Source organism: Artibeus jamaicensis, unplaced genomic scaffold (assembly GCF_021234435.1).
Source record: "Artibeus jamaicensis isolate MK-2021 breed Jamaican fruit bat unplaced genomic scaffold, CSHL_Jam_final contig_1132, whole genome shotgun sequence".
NCBI classification, from domain to species: Eukaryota; Metazoa; Chordata; class Mammalia; order Chiroptera; family Phyllostomidae; genus Artibeus; species Artibeus jamaicensis.
This window is the reverse complement of record NW_026521221.1, coordinates 1,598,491-1,612,231: the sequence shown is the minus strand read 5'-3', so window position 1 is coordinate 1,612,231 and position 13,741 is coordinate 1,598,491. Positions and strand designations below refer to the sequence as shown.

Here is a 13,741-nt window from a genome sequence, read left to right as displayed (position 1 = left end):
GGTGTTAGCCTTGAATGCCTAGGCAGGTTGGCCACTGTTGGTGGGATAAACAGGGCAGAAAGAAGGAAATGTGAATGACAGACTTCCTGAGACCCAGCTCTTGCAGCTCAGTAGTAATGCTAAGCTTGGGCAGCAGTAAAAGTTGGAAGTGACTGGTTTCTCCATATTAGAGTACCTTTGGGATATTTTCCAAAATGCCTCCTGAAAACAAATCTGCACTGCACACCAGACAGACATGAAACCACAATTTATTAAAATACCCTTAGCATATTTACAATTGGAAGCCATGAATGCAGTTCTCTGCAAATTCCAAAAAAATAGAGTTCTATCTCTTAAGACAAACTAACAGAGGTATCAATAGATTAGAATAAATATAATTTATCACAGAGATAGAATTCTTTGAGTAGACAATCTACATTTTCTAAGCAATATATACTATGTACAAAAATATACTTGATGTGGTAACCAAGTAGTGTCACGGAGGAAAAAAATATATATATACATGCACACACATATTTGCATTATGTACAGTCAATATTGGTTCCTTCACCTTTTCTTTTTAAAAATAAATACTTCATTTGGTTGCAAATGACATTTACAAATTCAACTAATGAGCATTTTCAGCACTGACAAAAATTAAATATGTAAATTAGAGATACATATTTTTTAAATTTTAAAAGGAAAAAATACCTGAATCCAATTAGCTTATTATATTAAAAATATCCAAGACCATCGAATGTAAGGTTTCATGTCTTTAAAGTGCCTTCTCCCTTCTCAAACTGCCTTCATTGTTGCTGAAAGCCCTTTGGGATGACCTCTATATATTGGTTTAACATAATTAATGAAACAGAAAGGCCAATGCTTTTCCAGGTCCTATGTTTGACTATTTGGGACATGCTTATACTTTCTCTTTACCCCCTTTCGAGAATCTCATAGTGACTGTTGATTTGAAAACAACCACGAATTGTCAACAACTTAATCCAGATTCATGTAGATGTTTGACTCTGGAGTCGTTGTTAGAATGGAGTGGCAATAACAAGCCTATGAGTCAAAACGTTCACCCAGAATTTAAGTCAATGTGTCCTGTGGCACAGAAAAATTATTTGAGCTTCAAAAATTTAGTCCTATGCACCATAGCTGGTGACCTGGACTGATTTATAGTTTATCAAAAGAATGGTGCCAGGTAGACAGTTTTAAAATAAAACCCATGAGAAATTGAGAAGGACGAGAATAACCCTCTCCTCAACCTTCCTAAAATAAAGTAGAATAAAGTGAGAGAGAAATGTATTTTCCATCTCTTTTATGGATTTTCCCCTCTTTGCCTAAGTGATGAGGTGATGCTGACATTAACAAGAGGCCGTCACGGTGGTGAGTCTCACTCGGCGACAGCAGAGCGCCCTGTCCAGAGGCCTGGGAAATGGAGCACAGGGTGTGAGAGGAGGGAGTGCGGGCTCAGGGAGACACTCCGCTGTCTGTGAGGCAGGGGGGTAAAGGGAGCTGGGTCCTGGAGAAACGGGACAGTAAGAAAAAATAGGGGTGGGTTGTGAGAGAAGGGAGGCCAAAGTAGATGCATTGAAAGGAGGAAACGAATGAAGCGAGATGCCAAAATGACTCTTGGGCAAGCACAGAGAAGAGAGGAAGGTCCCTGGACCACCAGCCCCATGGAAATGAATCTGAAATTGAATGGCACTATTTCAGCAAGTGCACCAGTTTCATTAGGGTACCTGCTTTTCCAGCACGTCATCAGGCACTGACCGATATGAGATGCCGGGCACTCCCATTTGCCTAAGACAGATTGCTTGTGTTTCCACAGAGAGGCTGTCCATGATACATCGATGCCAAAAATCACCAGCTCCCTAACAAGGCAATGTATCAGCCAAACAGTGCACCTTGGCCTTGTTCAGATTTTTCTTCTTCTCTGTCACCTGTTCTCCCTCATTTCCTGGCTTGCGATCTCACAAGGCACAATTAAGACACATACCTGCAGGGATCCAATGCATTTTAGGGAAGCAGTGTCCAAGGTCCAGGGTGTCACTAAAAAAATGAGACCTCAAAGGACTTGAGATGATTTACATTGGTTAGGCTTGATTCCTATTAAGACGCTAACTGATTTCACTTAGGTTCTAGGCATGCGGGCCAGCCCTGATTTTCCAGGCCAAAGCACGATTCCTTAAATCAAACCCCAGGCAAGTGCGCTGCTTCCCACAGTAATCTAAATTAAAACTCAATGAAGGGAAAGACTACAGTGAGTCAATGACATGTGCCGTCTAGAAAGTCTTAAAAGTTATTCAATTTCTAATTTTAAAAGTTTCTGCCATTTTAGGAGTCTCTCAGATTGTTTTTTAAAGAAGAAGTCCTTCTTATAAATGCTTACGTTCTTTGAAGATTATACATTCTACTAACAGTAGAGTGATATTATTTGTGTTTAGAGAAATTGAAGAATTGCAGAACCATAAAATTAATGACTTGGAATAGACCTGCTCCTCTGGCAGACCTCAGGATGCTGTGTGTGTCACCCTGGGTAGGCAGAATTGCTGCTAGACTTCCCCTCACTCCTGGCCTTGTTTCCAAAAAAATGGGTGTTTTTGGAGGATTATGCAGAATGGAAGGTCGGTGGGCTGAGACCACCTTCTTTACGTCTTGGTGGTCAGAAGCAAAGAAACAAGATTATAGCTAGAGACAAATTGCCAAGAAGAAAGGAAAAAATAGCTCTTTAGAGTTTCCTTTAGCCTATCTAACATATAAAGATTTTCGAGTCTCCTTTTGGCCTCTTATTAGAAAGGGTAATATAATTTTTGTATACTATAGGCCCATTTCATATATTTCACAGAAAGAAACCTGGAACTCGAAGTTCATCCCAAGAGTTCTCAGAGAGATGTTCATTCCTGAACATATCTATCATCCATGTTGTAGGGAGGTAGAGAGTAACCTCCCCATATGCTCAGTACTAGATGGGACTAGCCTGGCGTTCTGGAACGCTGACTGAATGAATAAACAAAAATACAGTTGTTCCATGAGACAGGAATTAAGTAAGCTCTCAAAGAGAACAATATAAGAAAGTAGGTACAACTTTGCTAGAGATGTTGACAAACTACTATGATGCACACTTGAAAACATTTGATTTCTTACCTGATGTGCTAAGTATAATATATATGGGGAGAAATATTCATTCTCTTCTTAGACATTTTATAGTTTCAAAGACAGGGAGCTCTTGGTTTCTGCACAGGTAGAATTTCAGGAAATGTTCAGCCTACAGAACAGACTAGGTCTGGCAGAAGGTTGTTTACTCCATGGAGAAAAATGCCAAAGTCTTTGGAGGGGAATTTCTACTGGAAACTTTTGGTTCATTTGCATTTGCTAGCCCCATGCTATGGAAATTCACATAAAACATTAAAAAAAATAGTTCACAGAAGTATCTGGATCAGCTCTTAGAAAAAGAGGCAGACTAGAGAGTCTTAGTATTCAGGGAAGATTTATTAAAAAAAATAGAAAATCATATAAACCTGGATGGAATGTAGAAGAATGAAGAATAAATTAATGACCTTAGATACCCCTTTCATATAAAAATTGAGGTAAATCAGTCTGCTTCAGACCACAGAATGGAGCAAAATAATTCACAAACAAGTACTTCATAGATGTAATATGCAATAAAGGTGAGTTCACTTGAGCTATTGTTCGAAGTGAATCATCATACCAGAGAAGGGGGGGAGGGAGAAGGAAAAGGCCATGTTACTGTTACCAGGGAGTTCGGCAGAGGGGTGGGTGGAGGGGCAGGGAATCCGGTAAGCTCCATTTGAGGACAGCCCACCTACTGAATGAGGCTGGGTTTGCTTCCCTAATCTTCTTTGTTGGCAGAAGTTGCAGGGGGGCTTAAGAGACAGAGTGGGCTAGCTGCTGTTTTATTACCTCCTTACTTGTCCAAGTGAATTGTCTGCCACACAAATTTCCTAAACACTAAGTTTATATCACAGTCTTGATTAAGGTTTTGAAACAAATAAGACTACTGAACTGGCTTCAAGTTGGATATGTTAAGACTCTTTGAATTCACTACAGCCCGGCAAAGCATTGATCGGGAGGGACTGCTTACTCCTTGGGAGGGAAATGAAGATCGTGAAGCTAACACTCAGTGCTGCTAACAAGGTGTCAGCAACTGGTGGACATGCAGAAATGAAAAAATAAGCTTCAGTCACGTACAGCTGTGTCATGGAGACTAGTCATGCCTGGGTTCAACTGCTAATGGAGTGGTAATACTGGCATTTGAGTCTCAAGGAGCCAGAGATGCTGAAGCCTGGTTTTGAAGGTGCTTTTCTTTAAGTGACTTCTCCCCCAGTGACAGAGAAGGTGCCAACCAGCGGGGTTGTTTCTCTCTAGAGATGGAAAGTGGAAATATATCCAGCAAGTTACTTACATTTAAAGCTGCTAAAAATGATTCCTACTTTTCGAATACTAGATCCTATTAGCCTCGCCGCATAGACAGGCTTCTCTTATGTTGAAGATTTCTTTATGATGACAAAGTAGCTGCCATGAATCAAAAAGCTCATGTCTTTGTTCAACCCTTTCTTCAGTGGTATTGTTCGTAACGGAACACTACCTAATATGTGAAATGTGATAGTCCTGGTCTTCTGCATGTTCCACACATTTATAAACTGCTCTTCAGGAAACCCAGAAAAAGAAAATTTTAACAGTCTAAACTTTTCCTACTATAATGTGCCACTTCTTGTACGTGGCTTTTTAAAAAATGAGCTCACTGGATTTCATAGTATGTCCATTTTTATTGTGTGATTCAGGAACTGATGCATTAATTTGTAGATTAGCAAATCTGCTAGTGTTTTTTTATTTTCCCTTCCAGCTCTTGGCCTTTTTTTTCCCTTTCTCTTTCTTTCTTTTCATTTTTTTTTCTGATCAGAACAGGCAGAATCAAAGAAAAATGAAGGTCATATCTATCACATAGTTTTTCCAAACAATTCCTAAAGAAAATTTAAACTATTTTATAAAATTGTATATTTGATATTTGGATTAGATACTTGGGGATAAAAAGCTGTATTTTTTTGGATTTCTTTCTTCTCTTTGACACAGGAATCCGCAAATTGGTTTTATCTTTGTTTTGGGGAAGGGAGATATGACAAAATCGACCAATTTGGGGAATATCAGGGAGTGAAGGGTTAAAGTCTGGTGACTGAAGTGCACACCGCGGTCTGCACTGCTAATTCCCCTTCACACACTGACTGGTGGCCTGCAGACCAGCGGATGGACCACTGTTTGCTGGGTGGCTGCCAGTACTGATCTGCATCCATGGCACCGGGCAAGGGAGAAGGAGAAACAGAAATGAGGAGACCTAACATTCAAGAAAGCAAGAATGATTAAAGTAAAAACTCTCCATTACAGGCAGTGTAATCTATGGAGAAAAGTGTGAAAATACTTATACCTCTTGTGCTACGTCCAGTCCTGGTCCATGGAAGAGCCGTACTGACAGCTGTCTTTGTGGATGTCTCCAATGCCACCAAAGAATTTTACTCCTTCTTTCAGCTTTTGCAGTTGCTCCACCAGCAGCTTTCATTTAGGAAACGCCTTTCCTTGTGGTACTTACGGACAAAGAGGGTGCTAAGGGAGGCTCAGCAGGTGTGTAGTTTCCACTGTCCTTACTCAGGGGGCAGTAGGGCGGAGACAGCATCCAATCTGAGTTCAGTTCCGTGACCATCTTACTAGTTTGTTTAAGCCACAACATTTCAGGTGTAACAGCACCACTAGTTTTCCTTATCCCACTTCTTGGATTTCAGAACTTCTTCCTTAAGTCCTAGGCAGTTGCAGTGAGCACTGGAAAGGGCATCATGGGCGTCAGCTCAAGAAGGTCAAAAGGCAGCTGTTGGGCAGCAAGGCCAACACCTGTGACGGCCGGTGATTCACCATCATCAGTTTCTGCTTGACCACACTTGTGCCTTTTTTCTCCCCTTGGTAAGCTTCTCTTCTTGGGTCAAAAGCCACACAGCACACCTCCTTATATCCTGAATTTTGATAACTCACAGCCCCAATTTTTCCCCATAATACGTTTATATTATGCTCTGGTTTAATATATGATATACTTGTGTGCTTGACGATGATACCAATTGCTCACGCAAGAATCTGAACTGCTGTCCACCCATGCCCGAATGAATCTTGGAAGAGATAATATCACGATAAGTAAAGGTTTCTGAGTCTGACTAGTAAGTCAGGTGTGAGCGGTCAAACGGAGGAGCATTGCTGGCCACTCTCCCTTCTGTTCTGGGGAGTGAGACTTAGAACTGCCACCTAAATCCCGTTGGCCTGAACTGCTCAAGATGCTCAGTGGCACTTCAACCACTCCCTCTCCATGCAACGTTTGGAGACACTGGTTGTATTTAAACACTGTCTCAGCTGTGTGTTAGACGGCATGTTCTAAAGGCCTCAAGGCTGTTTTAGATGGCCTACCTTGAACAAATTTTTGTGAACCTTTACTTCTTATCTACGGAAGCTGGAAATGACGGTGGTGTCAACAGTGCAGCGAGTGTGGCTGAGGGAGGGGGCAGCCAGACACATAACACAGGATTCGAGCAGGGTAAAAATAATGGGGACCCTGCCCTGGTGTCTTACTGCACTAACATACTACGTTTGACTAGTATCACAAAATCACTGTCTTCGACACAGCCAGGCAAGCTTTGTTCTGTAGAAATGAGTACTTTACTGCCAATTTCTAGCCTGTTTGTGAGGATGAAGCCTCCACCTTGGGCTGCGTTTGTCTGACCCTCAAACTCAATGTTCCCACTCATTCCTCTTCAGCATTGGTTCCCTGAGAGCATGTTCTTGCAGGGTTATGTGGCTGAAGTGACAGTCCTGCTCATCTTCAGTGATTTTCTTATGAGCATCCTACTTCTAGACCTGAAGTGGATGGCAGTGACACTGCCCAGAGCCACTGGCAGCTGTCTCCCGTCGCATCAGTAAGGACCCATGTGGATCTCAACCTCTGCTGGTCTCACTGAACTCAGAGTTGATACCCAAGGCTTGGGCAATACAGGTTCTTTTCTCTTGCATGGTAATGCCAAGGGCATGCCACAGGGCCCAGGAGGGCTGGGAGTGGAATTTGTTTGACCTTGATGGATTCTTTAGGTTTTCTGCATAGTTAAGTGAAAGGGAAGAAGACACGATACAAGAAAACAGTATGTAAAGCTTGTTGCTCACAAGGAACTTCTTGTAGTCATGTCAGTTTCCTTTTCTATTTTGTGTGTCTCATCCGTTTATTTTGACTTGAAAGAAAAAAAGGCAACCCAACTATGTTACCATATTCCTTTCTTTTGAATTGTTAGAAAAGGTGGTTAGCACCTGTTTGAATATGGCTTTGGAGACTTGGTTTGATCCTGACTGTGCATTCTTGCTTCCTGAGGTGGGCATTATATTGAGGACACGGTACTGCTTTCATTAGCTGGGTCTATTATGGGTCCCTGAGGAGGCCGATGACTGGCAGGCATGTCCTGGCACCTGGCAAGTCGAGAGCTTCTGGGGAGATCCTGGGGCAACAGCAGCTGGATTGGGACGGGTTTTAAGGTTGTTGCTCATGTCTAGACTGTTATCCACCAACTGGAGGAAGAGGCTCTGACCCCTGTCCCTTCAAGGTCCAAACTTGATGTTCTTTGATCTTATTATCAACTCACCCTCAGTCCTCTCTTTTCTCCCCTCCCAAGATGGATTCATTTCTCTTGTGACTCAGGGGCAGTGGTCATACCAGCTCCCAGGGTCAGAAAAAACTGCATTTACATGACATTCCACTCCAAGATTAAGATGAATGTCATTACCTTCTTTGCATTTGAATGTAAAGAACTTTTCTGACCTTAATTTTTCAGCCCCCTGCTTCACCCTACATCACATGCCTTTCAGTCAAGGTCATGATAAAAAGCTGCAAGTAACATTTGCCATCTCGCCTAGAAACAGCCCCCTGGGGTGAGTGGGAAAGGTCCCGCCACACACAGTCCCAGAGCAGGACGCGCAGCTCAGGTGCATGGCAACATGGCGTGGCCTGTGTTTCATGAATGATCTGACATGTGAAATGTGCTCTGCTGTTGGGTCGCGCAGCTCCCTGCTCAGGGATCACAGTTTCTTCTAGAATTTGGGGGTGAGAACCCCTGCCAGTCCAGGGAACCACAATTAACTGATGCAAAAACAAAGGAATGGGTCTTGCTTAATGGGTGACGGCCTGTGTCCTAATCTGTTCTCCAGGATGAGTCTGTGGCTATTTAACCCCTTCTCCACCATCTACAATTCCATTTCTCTCCTTTCCATAATATGAGCAACAACCACCACAAAATAACCATTTTTCTCATCTAGGAAATACATAGTCTTGGAGCTCTTTAAAAACAGTTTTGGTAAATTTCAACATTTTTGGCCAGAAAGACACTTCAAAATCTTGATGCAATGGGATCAAAATTAAGATCAATAATCAAACCAGCATTTGTAAAGGCTTGAACTCCTTCAAGCCAACAGTCATAAAATATCCTTTTCTTCTCTCACAAATTTACATATATAAAGAGTAGGTTAGAAAGCTTGAAATCTCTGCTTTAAAAAAAAAACTTGGAAAACCTTGATATTTGCTCTGGTCTTACAGCAAAGTCGACTTTGGGCCTCTATAAGAAACAACGATCAATACTCCTGCAATGTTCCCTTAAACAGCGTTTCATGGTTTCTGTGGCTTAACCAGGGACTTCTTGGAGAACACAGGGTTCCCACTGCAGGTGCCCGTACAAAGAGATGGGCCAGAGAAGCGTTTAGTGAAATATCTTCCCACAGCACCCCTGCAGTGCTGGTGTTGCAAAGGGTGAGCAAGGGGACCAGTCTCGCTCCCGGCGTTCTCACCTCGACGTTCAGTTGGTGGCCACGCTGGCTTCCTTCTGACGCAGTCTTTCTTTCTGTAGTTGAGGAAGGAAATGAGTTTAGTATTCCTTTTTCTGATTTTTCATCTTCCTCAAATTTTGGTAACTTTCTCAAATTTTGGTCTACAATTCTAGAGTTGCACTGTATGCTGTAGAAATAAGACCATCTTTATCCTTCTTTCCTGAAACCCTCCGTTACCTGCCCCTTCCAGCCCATCACTCTTACCCTCCAACAAACAAACAAAATTGACAACTAGGAAGCCAAACGTATCCATCGGTAACCCTGACCTTTACTGTTCCAGGCTGTTGTTCTGTGACAAGAGTCCTAATTTTGTAGCCTTACTTGAAGGCTCCTCCCATCTCTCACCCTGGCTCACTGATGGACTTAGGGAATGCTCAAGAAATAGTTTCTAGGGAGTCCAGAGAGGAAAAGTCAACCTGGAAGGGGACCTGGTTTCATCTACTCAGAGTGGCAGGAGCTCTGGCTTTGCCCTGCACGCTCTGCTCTGCCCTCCTGAGTTTCCTTCCCAGGGCCCACCTTCTGATGGGGAAGAACATGGAAGCCTGCTGGCGGGATGGAAAAGAACAAGAGAGTGTGCCACACAGAAACACGGACCCTCCCTGTTTCCGGGGCTTTGGAGAAACAGAATAAACACAGTGATGGGCGTGTCTGCGCTTGGTGGTGGGAAAATAGAAGGCTAAAAACGAAATGAGAGAAGTGCACTCCTTGGGAAAGAGCAGGTGCAGAGAGAATCACTTTAAGAATGGATTCTCAGAGGCTTGGGACTGGTGAGGTGCGATGCTACAGTGAGTTACTATGTTGGCCTTGATGTAAATGTAAGCTGATGATTTTAAACACCTGTCCCAAGTTCGATCGAGTCCCATCCCTGACTTGAGAAATTTAGTCAGGAATCAGTTTACAAGCTCTTCCCTAATTTCTATGAAAATAAACAACAAAGCAAACAACTCTAAGCTGAAGACCACAATTGGGAGCTTGCTCATAGTGAAGGTCACTTAGACAAGAAAAGCACTGTTGCCCTTTTGTCTACGGCAGCGATTTCCAACCTTTTTCATTTCAGGGCACACATAAACAAATTACTAAAGTTCTGTGGCACACCCCAAGATATATTTTTTGCTGATCTGACAAAAAAATAGGTATAACTTTGATTCACTCATACCCAATGGCTATTGTTGTGTTGGCTGCTGTCACTTTCTGAGCTGACATCCTAAGGGAAAAGAGGTCAGCGCCCCTGACTAAATGGTCAGGTAGCGCACGTTTTACCAATTGTGGCAGCGCACTATTTGCAAGCTGCTGGTCTGTAGAGCCCAGTCCATTTTCTTTGCCCCTGGACATAAGGTATGGCTGGAAAAGTTAGGATAGAGGCCCAAATAAGATGCTTGGGGAAAGGGTGGAGGCCCATGAAGAAGGGAGATAAAAATCGGGGCTGAGCTCACTGCCTCTGGAAATCATACAAATGAGTGCGATGATGATAGTGTCAGTGGGCCGGAGGGTGTGTCCGCTCAGGCAGGGGCTCTGCATCCTGACCACTGCCTCTCTGGACCACGCTGTACGGCCCCAACTTCTCTGTTTCTTACCTGTGCACCTCATTCAACATTCATTTAGCTGCTGGTGGGGCTGTTATGAGAGTCACCACAGTCAACCATTGGGAGTAATCTCACTTTATAACATATGCTCCACTTAGACTGTCAAAGGATTTGAGGCAGCTGGCAAAAAGCACTTGTGACACAAAGGGACAACATTAAGTAGCAGTAGGAGATGAGGGCACAGGGAAGGCAGGGTCTGAGAATCAAAGCGAGGAGACTGACACTCCCACTGACCCCTCACTGCTGTCCCCTCTGCAGTGCCAGCCCACACTGCAGAGATTTCATGATCACAAAGAAAAGAACTAACATCGATGGAGCTCTTACTGAGTGCTAGGCACTTTACATAACCATTTAGCCCTCTGACTACTGTCTGTAACAAACCGGTGGAGATTTATTGTGTTCCACCCTGAAAACATGATGGTGAAGGATGGCTCGCCCTCACGCTAGGAAGCCTTAGCAGACTGCTGGTTTCTGGGACAGGGAGAGACTTCTGCGGCCCAGAGTGTGGTCTTGGTTTTTGTTACACATTTCTGTAGTGATACTATGTAGGCTGTATCTTTCTGCATCTCAGTTTTCCCAACTATCAAAAGAGGATAAGCCCTGCCCATTTCTTCAACAGGGAAAAGAAATTGATGAGGATGAAATGCTGAAACATTTCAAGAGCAAGGTGCTGAGATGGGGGGCCACACCAAAGGGTGTGGAACAGCAAGCGACTCAGTTTGCTTTATGGGGAAGTGACGTTTGTTGAATTTGGTGGGCAAACACATGAAGCTGTGTTTTATTTCTCACTCCCTCCTCCCCTATATTTTTTTTTACCGTATGCTGTTCTGGGAGGGGAACTGAGAATCTGGATACTACCTCCCATGGCCTGGAGTTTTTTAGCCTTGAAATTCAGACACACTCCTGGGTGCACCCCACTTATAATGAAAAATCTCGAGGTTATGTTGAACAATGCATCTCACCAGACTGGCCGAGGGATTGATTTTCTTTGTCTCCACTTTCTTCTCTGACGTCAACTTGCTGACTGATTCCTGAGCCATTTTCAATCTGAAATTGAAAGAGAGAGTGGGGATGGGAGAGGAGGAAGAGAAAGAGGAGAAAGAAGAGAAGAAGAAAGAGAAGAAGGAAGAGGCCAGGTTAAACAGAAATCCAAATGAAGCCTAGTTAACCAATCGAGAGTTTGGAAATGGAAGGAATGGTTTCAATGCTTTTCGTGATTGAATTCAAACTCTAATTAGGTGTGAAGATGTATCTTCCGTGCTTTCAAAAGTGAATTAATTACCTTCACTGGCTGAGAGACACAGCTAGACGCCTGTGGAAAATCTGTGTTTTTCTGACCAACACAGGAGCTTCTAATCTACAGAAAGCTAGATGCAGTCATGTTATTGCCCACAAGGACACTTCAAGGACAATAATGGTCTGACTTGTGATCCCTCTGCTCAGCAGGACTTGTATTCACAATACATGAAGAACTCTTACAACTCAAAGAACAAATTACCCAATTAAAAAATAGGCAAAGGATTTGAATAGACATTTCTCAAAGAAGACATACAAATGGCCAATAAGTACATGAAAAAAGGCTCGATATCATTAGTCATCAAGGAGATGCAAATCCAAACCATGAGATGGGTACCTTTTACACTTGCTAAAATGGCGAGAATCAAAAAAGGCAATAGCACGTGCTGGAGGCCGAGACTTGGAGAAATGGGAGCCCTGGCGTGCTGCTCGTGGGAATGTAGAGTGGTGCGGTCAGTTTGGCAGTTTCTCAAAGTGTTAAACATAGTTACCATATGATGCCACGATCCCACTACTAAGTATATAAATATATGTATAAGCAAGAAAGTAAAACTATATGTCCATACAAAAATTTGCATATGAATGTTTACAGAAGCATTATTCAAATAGCCAAGAGTAAGAAACAACTGAAATTTCCATCAGCTCAAATATGGACACAAAATGTGGTATAGCCACATAACGAACTGTTGCTGGCCCATAAAAAGGAATGAAATGCTAATTAATGCTACAAAGTGGATGCACCTCAAAAACATTAAGTGAAAGCAGCCAGTTACAAAAATCCACATCTTATATGATTCCATTTATAGGAACTGTCCAGAATAGGCAAATCCAGAGACAGAAAGTGGGTTGGCAAGGCCAGAGGCTGGGGACAGGGGAGAATGGGAGTCAGACAATACCACCTGTTCCTGAGGGTGTGAGGAACCGGGAATCGAGAAACTGCACTAGGGAGTGCAAACTGGTACAGCTGGCTTTGGCAAAATCGAGAAAGACTGCAACTATGTATGCCCCATGAGCCATCAATTTCTCTTCTAGGGAGATACCCAAAAGAAACTTTTATACAGAGACAGGGCTTTCATTGTAGTGATACATGCAGTAAGGAAAACTGGAAACCGAACAATTAGGCTCCACAGGGTAATGGATAGATGCTAATAGTAAGTAATAGCTAACACTTACTGGGTTCTTACTACAGCTTTATTTAAATTAAACCATTTATTTCTCAAGATGAGAAATAGGAAACCTTGTAAAATAGAAACTTTCACTATTCATATTTCGCAGGTCTGAACCACCGAACAATACAGCTTTCTAAACACTGTATTCACTTAATGGAATATGGGGTATGTGAACTAGACAGATCTATTTTTATTGGTTGAGTGTTTTATCAACAATTACACAGAAGAAGTGTGTTCAGGTTTTCTGTCACTATAGAAAACTGTGCAGGCTCCTCAAAGGGTTAAGGATACCAATACTATCGGATCTAGCAAACCCCCTTTTGGGTATCTATCCAGAAAAATTGAAAACATTTATTTTCACAGATATATGCACCCCTATGTTCATGGCAGCGTTATTCATGGTGGCCAAGACATGCAAACAACCGAGTGTCCTTTGACAGGTGACTGGATAAAGATGTGGCACATACGGGGCAGGTAAAAGCAGGCTTACAGTTATAAGTATGCAAAACACAGAGTTTATTCTCGTTTTATTTTTCTTCTTCTTCTTATAATTACTGTTGTTATTTCATACCTTATGGGTAATAATAGCTGGTAATTTAACCTACTTTTGCCCACCCCATATATACAATGGAATACTACTCAGCCATAAGGAAAGATGAAATGCCGCCATTTGCAACAATGTGGATGGGTCTTGAGAGTGTCATGCTAAGTAAAATTAGTCAAACAGAAAAAGTTAAGAGCCATAGAATTTTGCTCATACACAGGATATAAAACTGAAAGCACAAATAAACAGACAAG

The 13,741-nt window shown here is 42.5% G+C and overlaps 1 protein-coding gene across 3 annotated transcripts in view; it reads right to left on the bottom strand.

Moving 5' to 3' along the window:
- Positions 1-247: 247 nt before the first annotated feature.
- Positions 248-13,741, bottom strand: part of FMN1 (formin 1) — a 372,744-nt gene continuing 359,250 nt past the window's right edge. For all 3 annotated transcript variants that reach the window (XM_053665418.1, XM_037133159.2, XM_037133158.2), the window contains 2 exons: positions 11,441-11,525; positions 248-8,909 (listed from right to left, as the gene is read on the bottom strand). In XM_053665418.1, the coding sequence (XP_053521393.1) occupies positions 8,865-8,909; positions 11,441-11,525 (130 nt within the window). In that variant the 3' untranslated portion in view covers positions 248-8,864. The remainder of the gene's footprint in view (positions 8,910-11,440; positions 11,526-13,741) is intronic.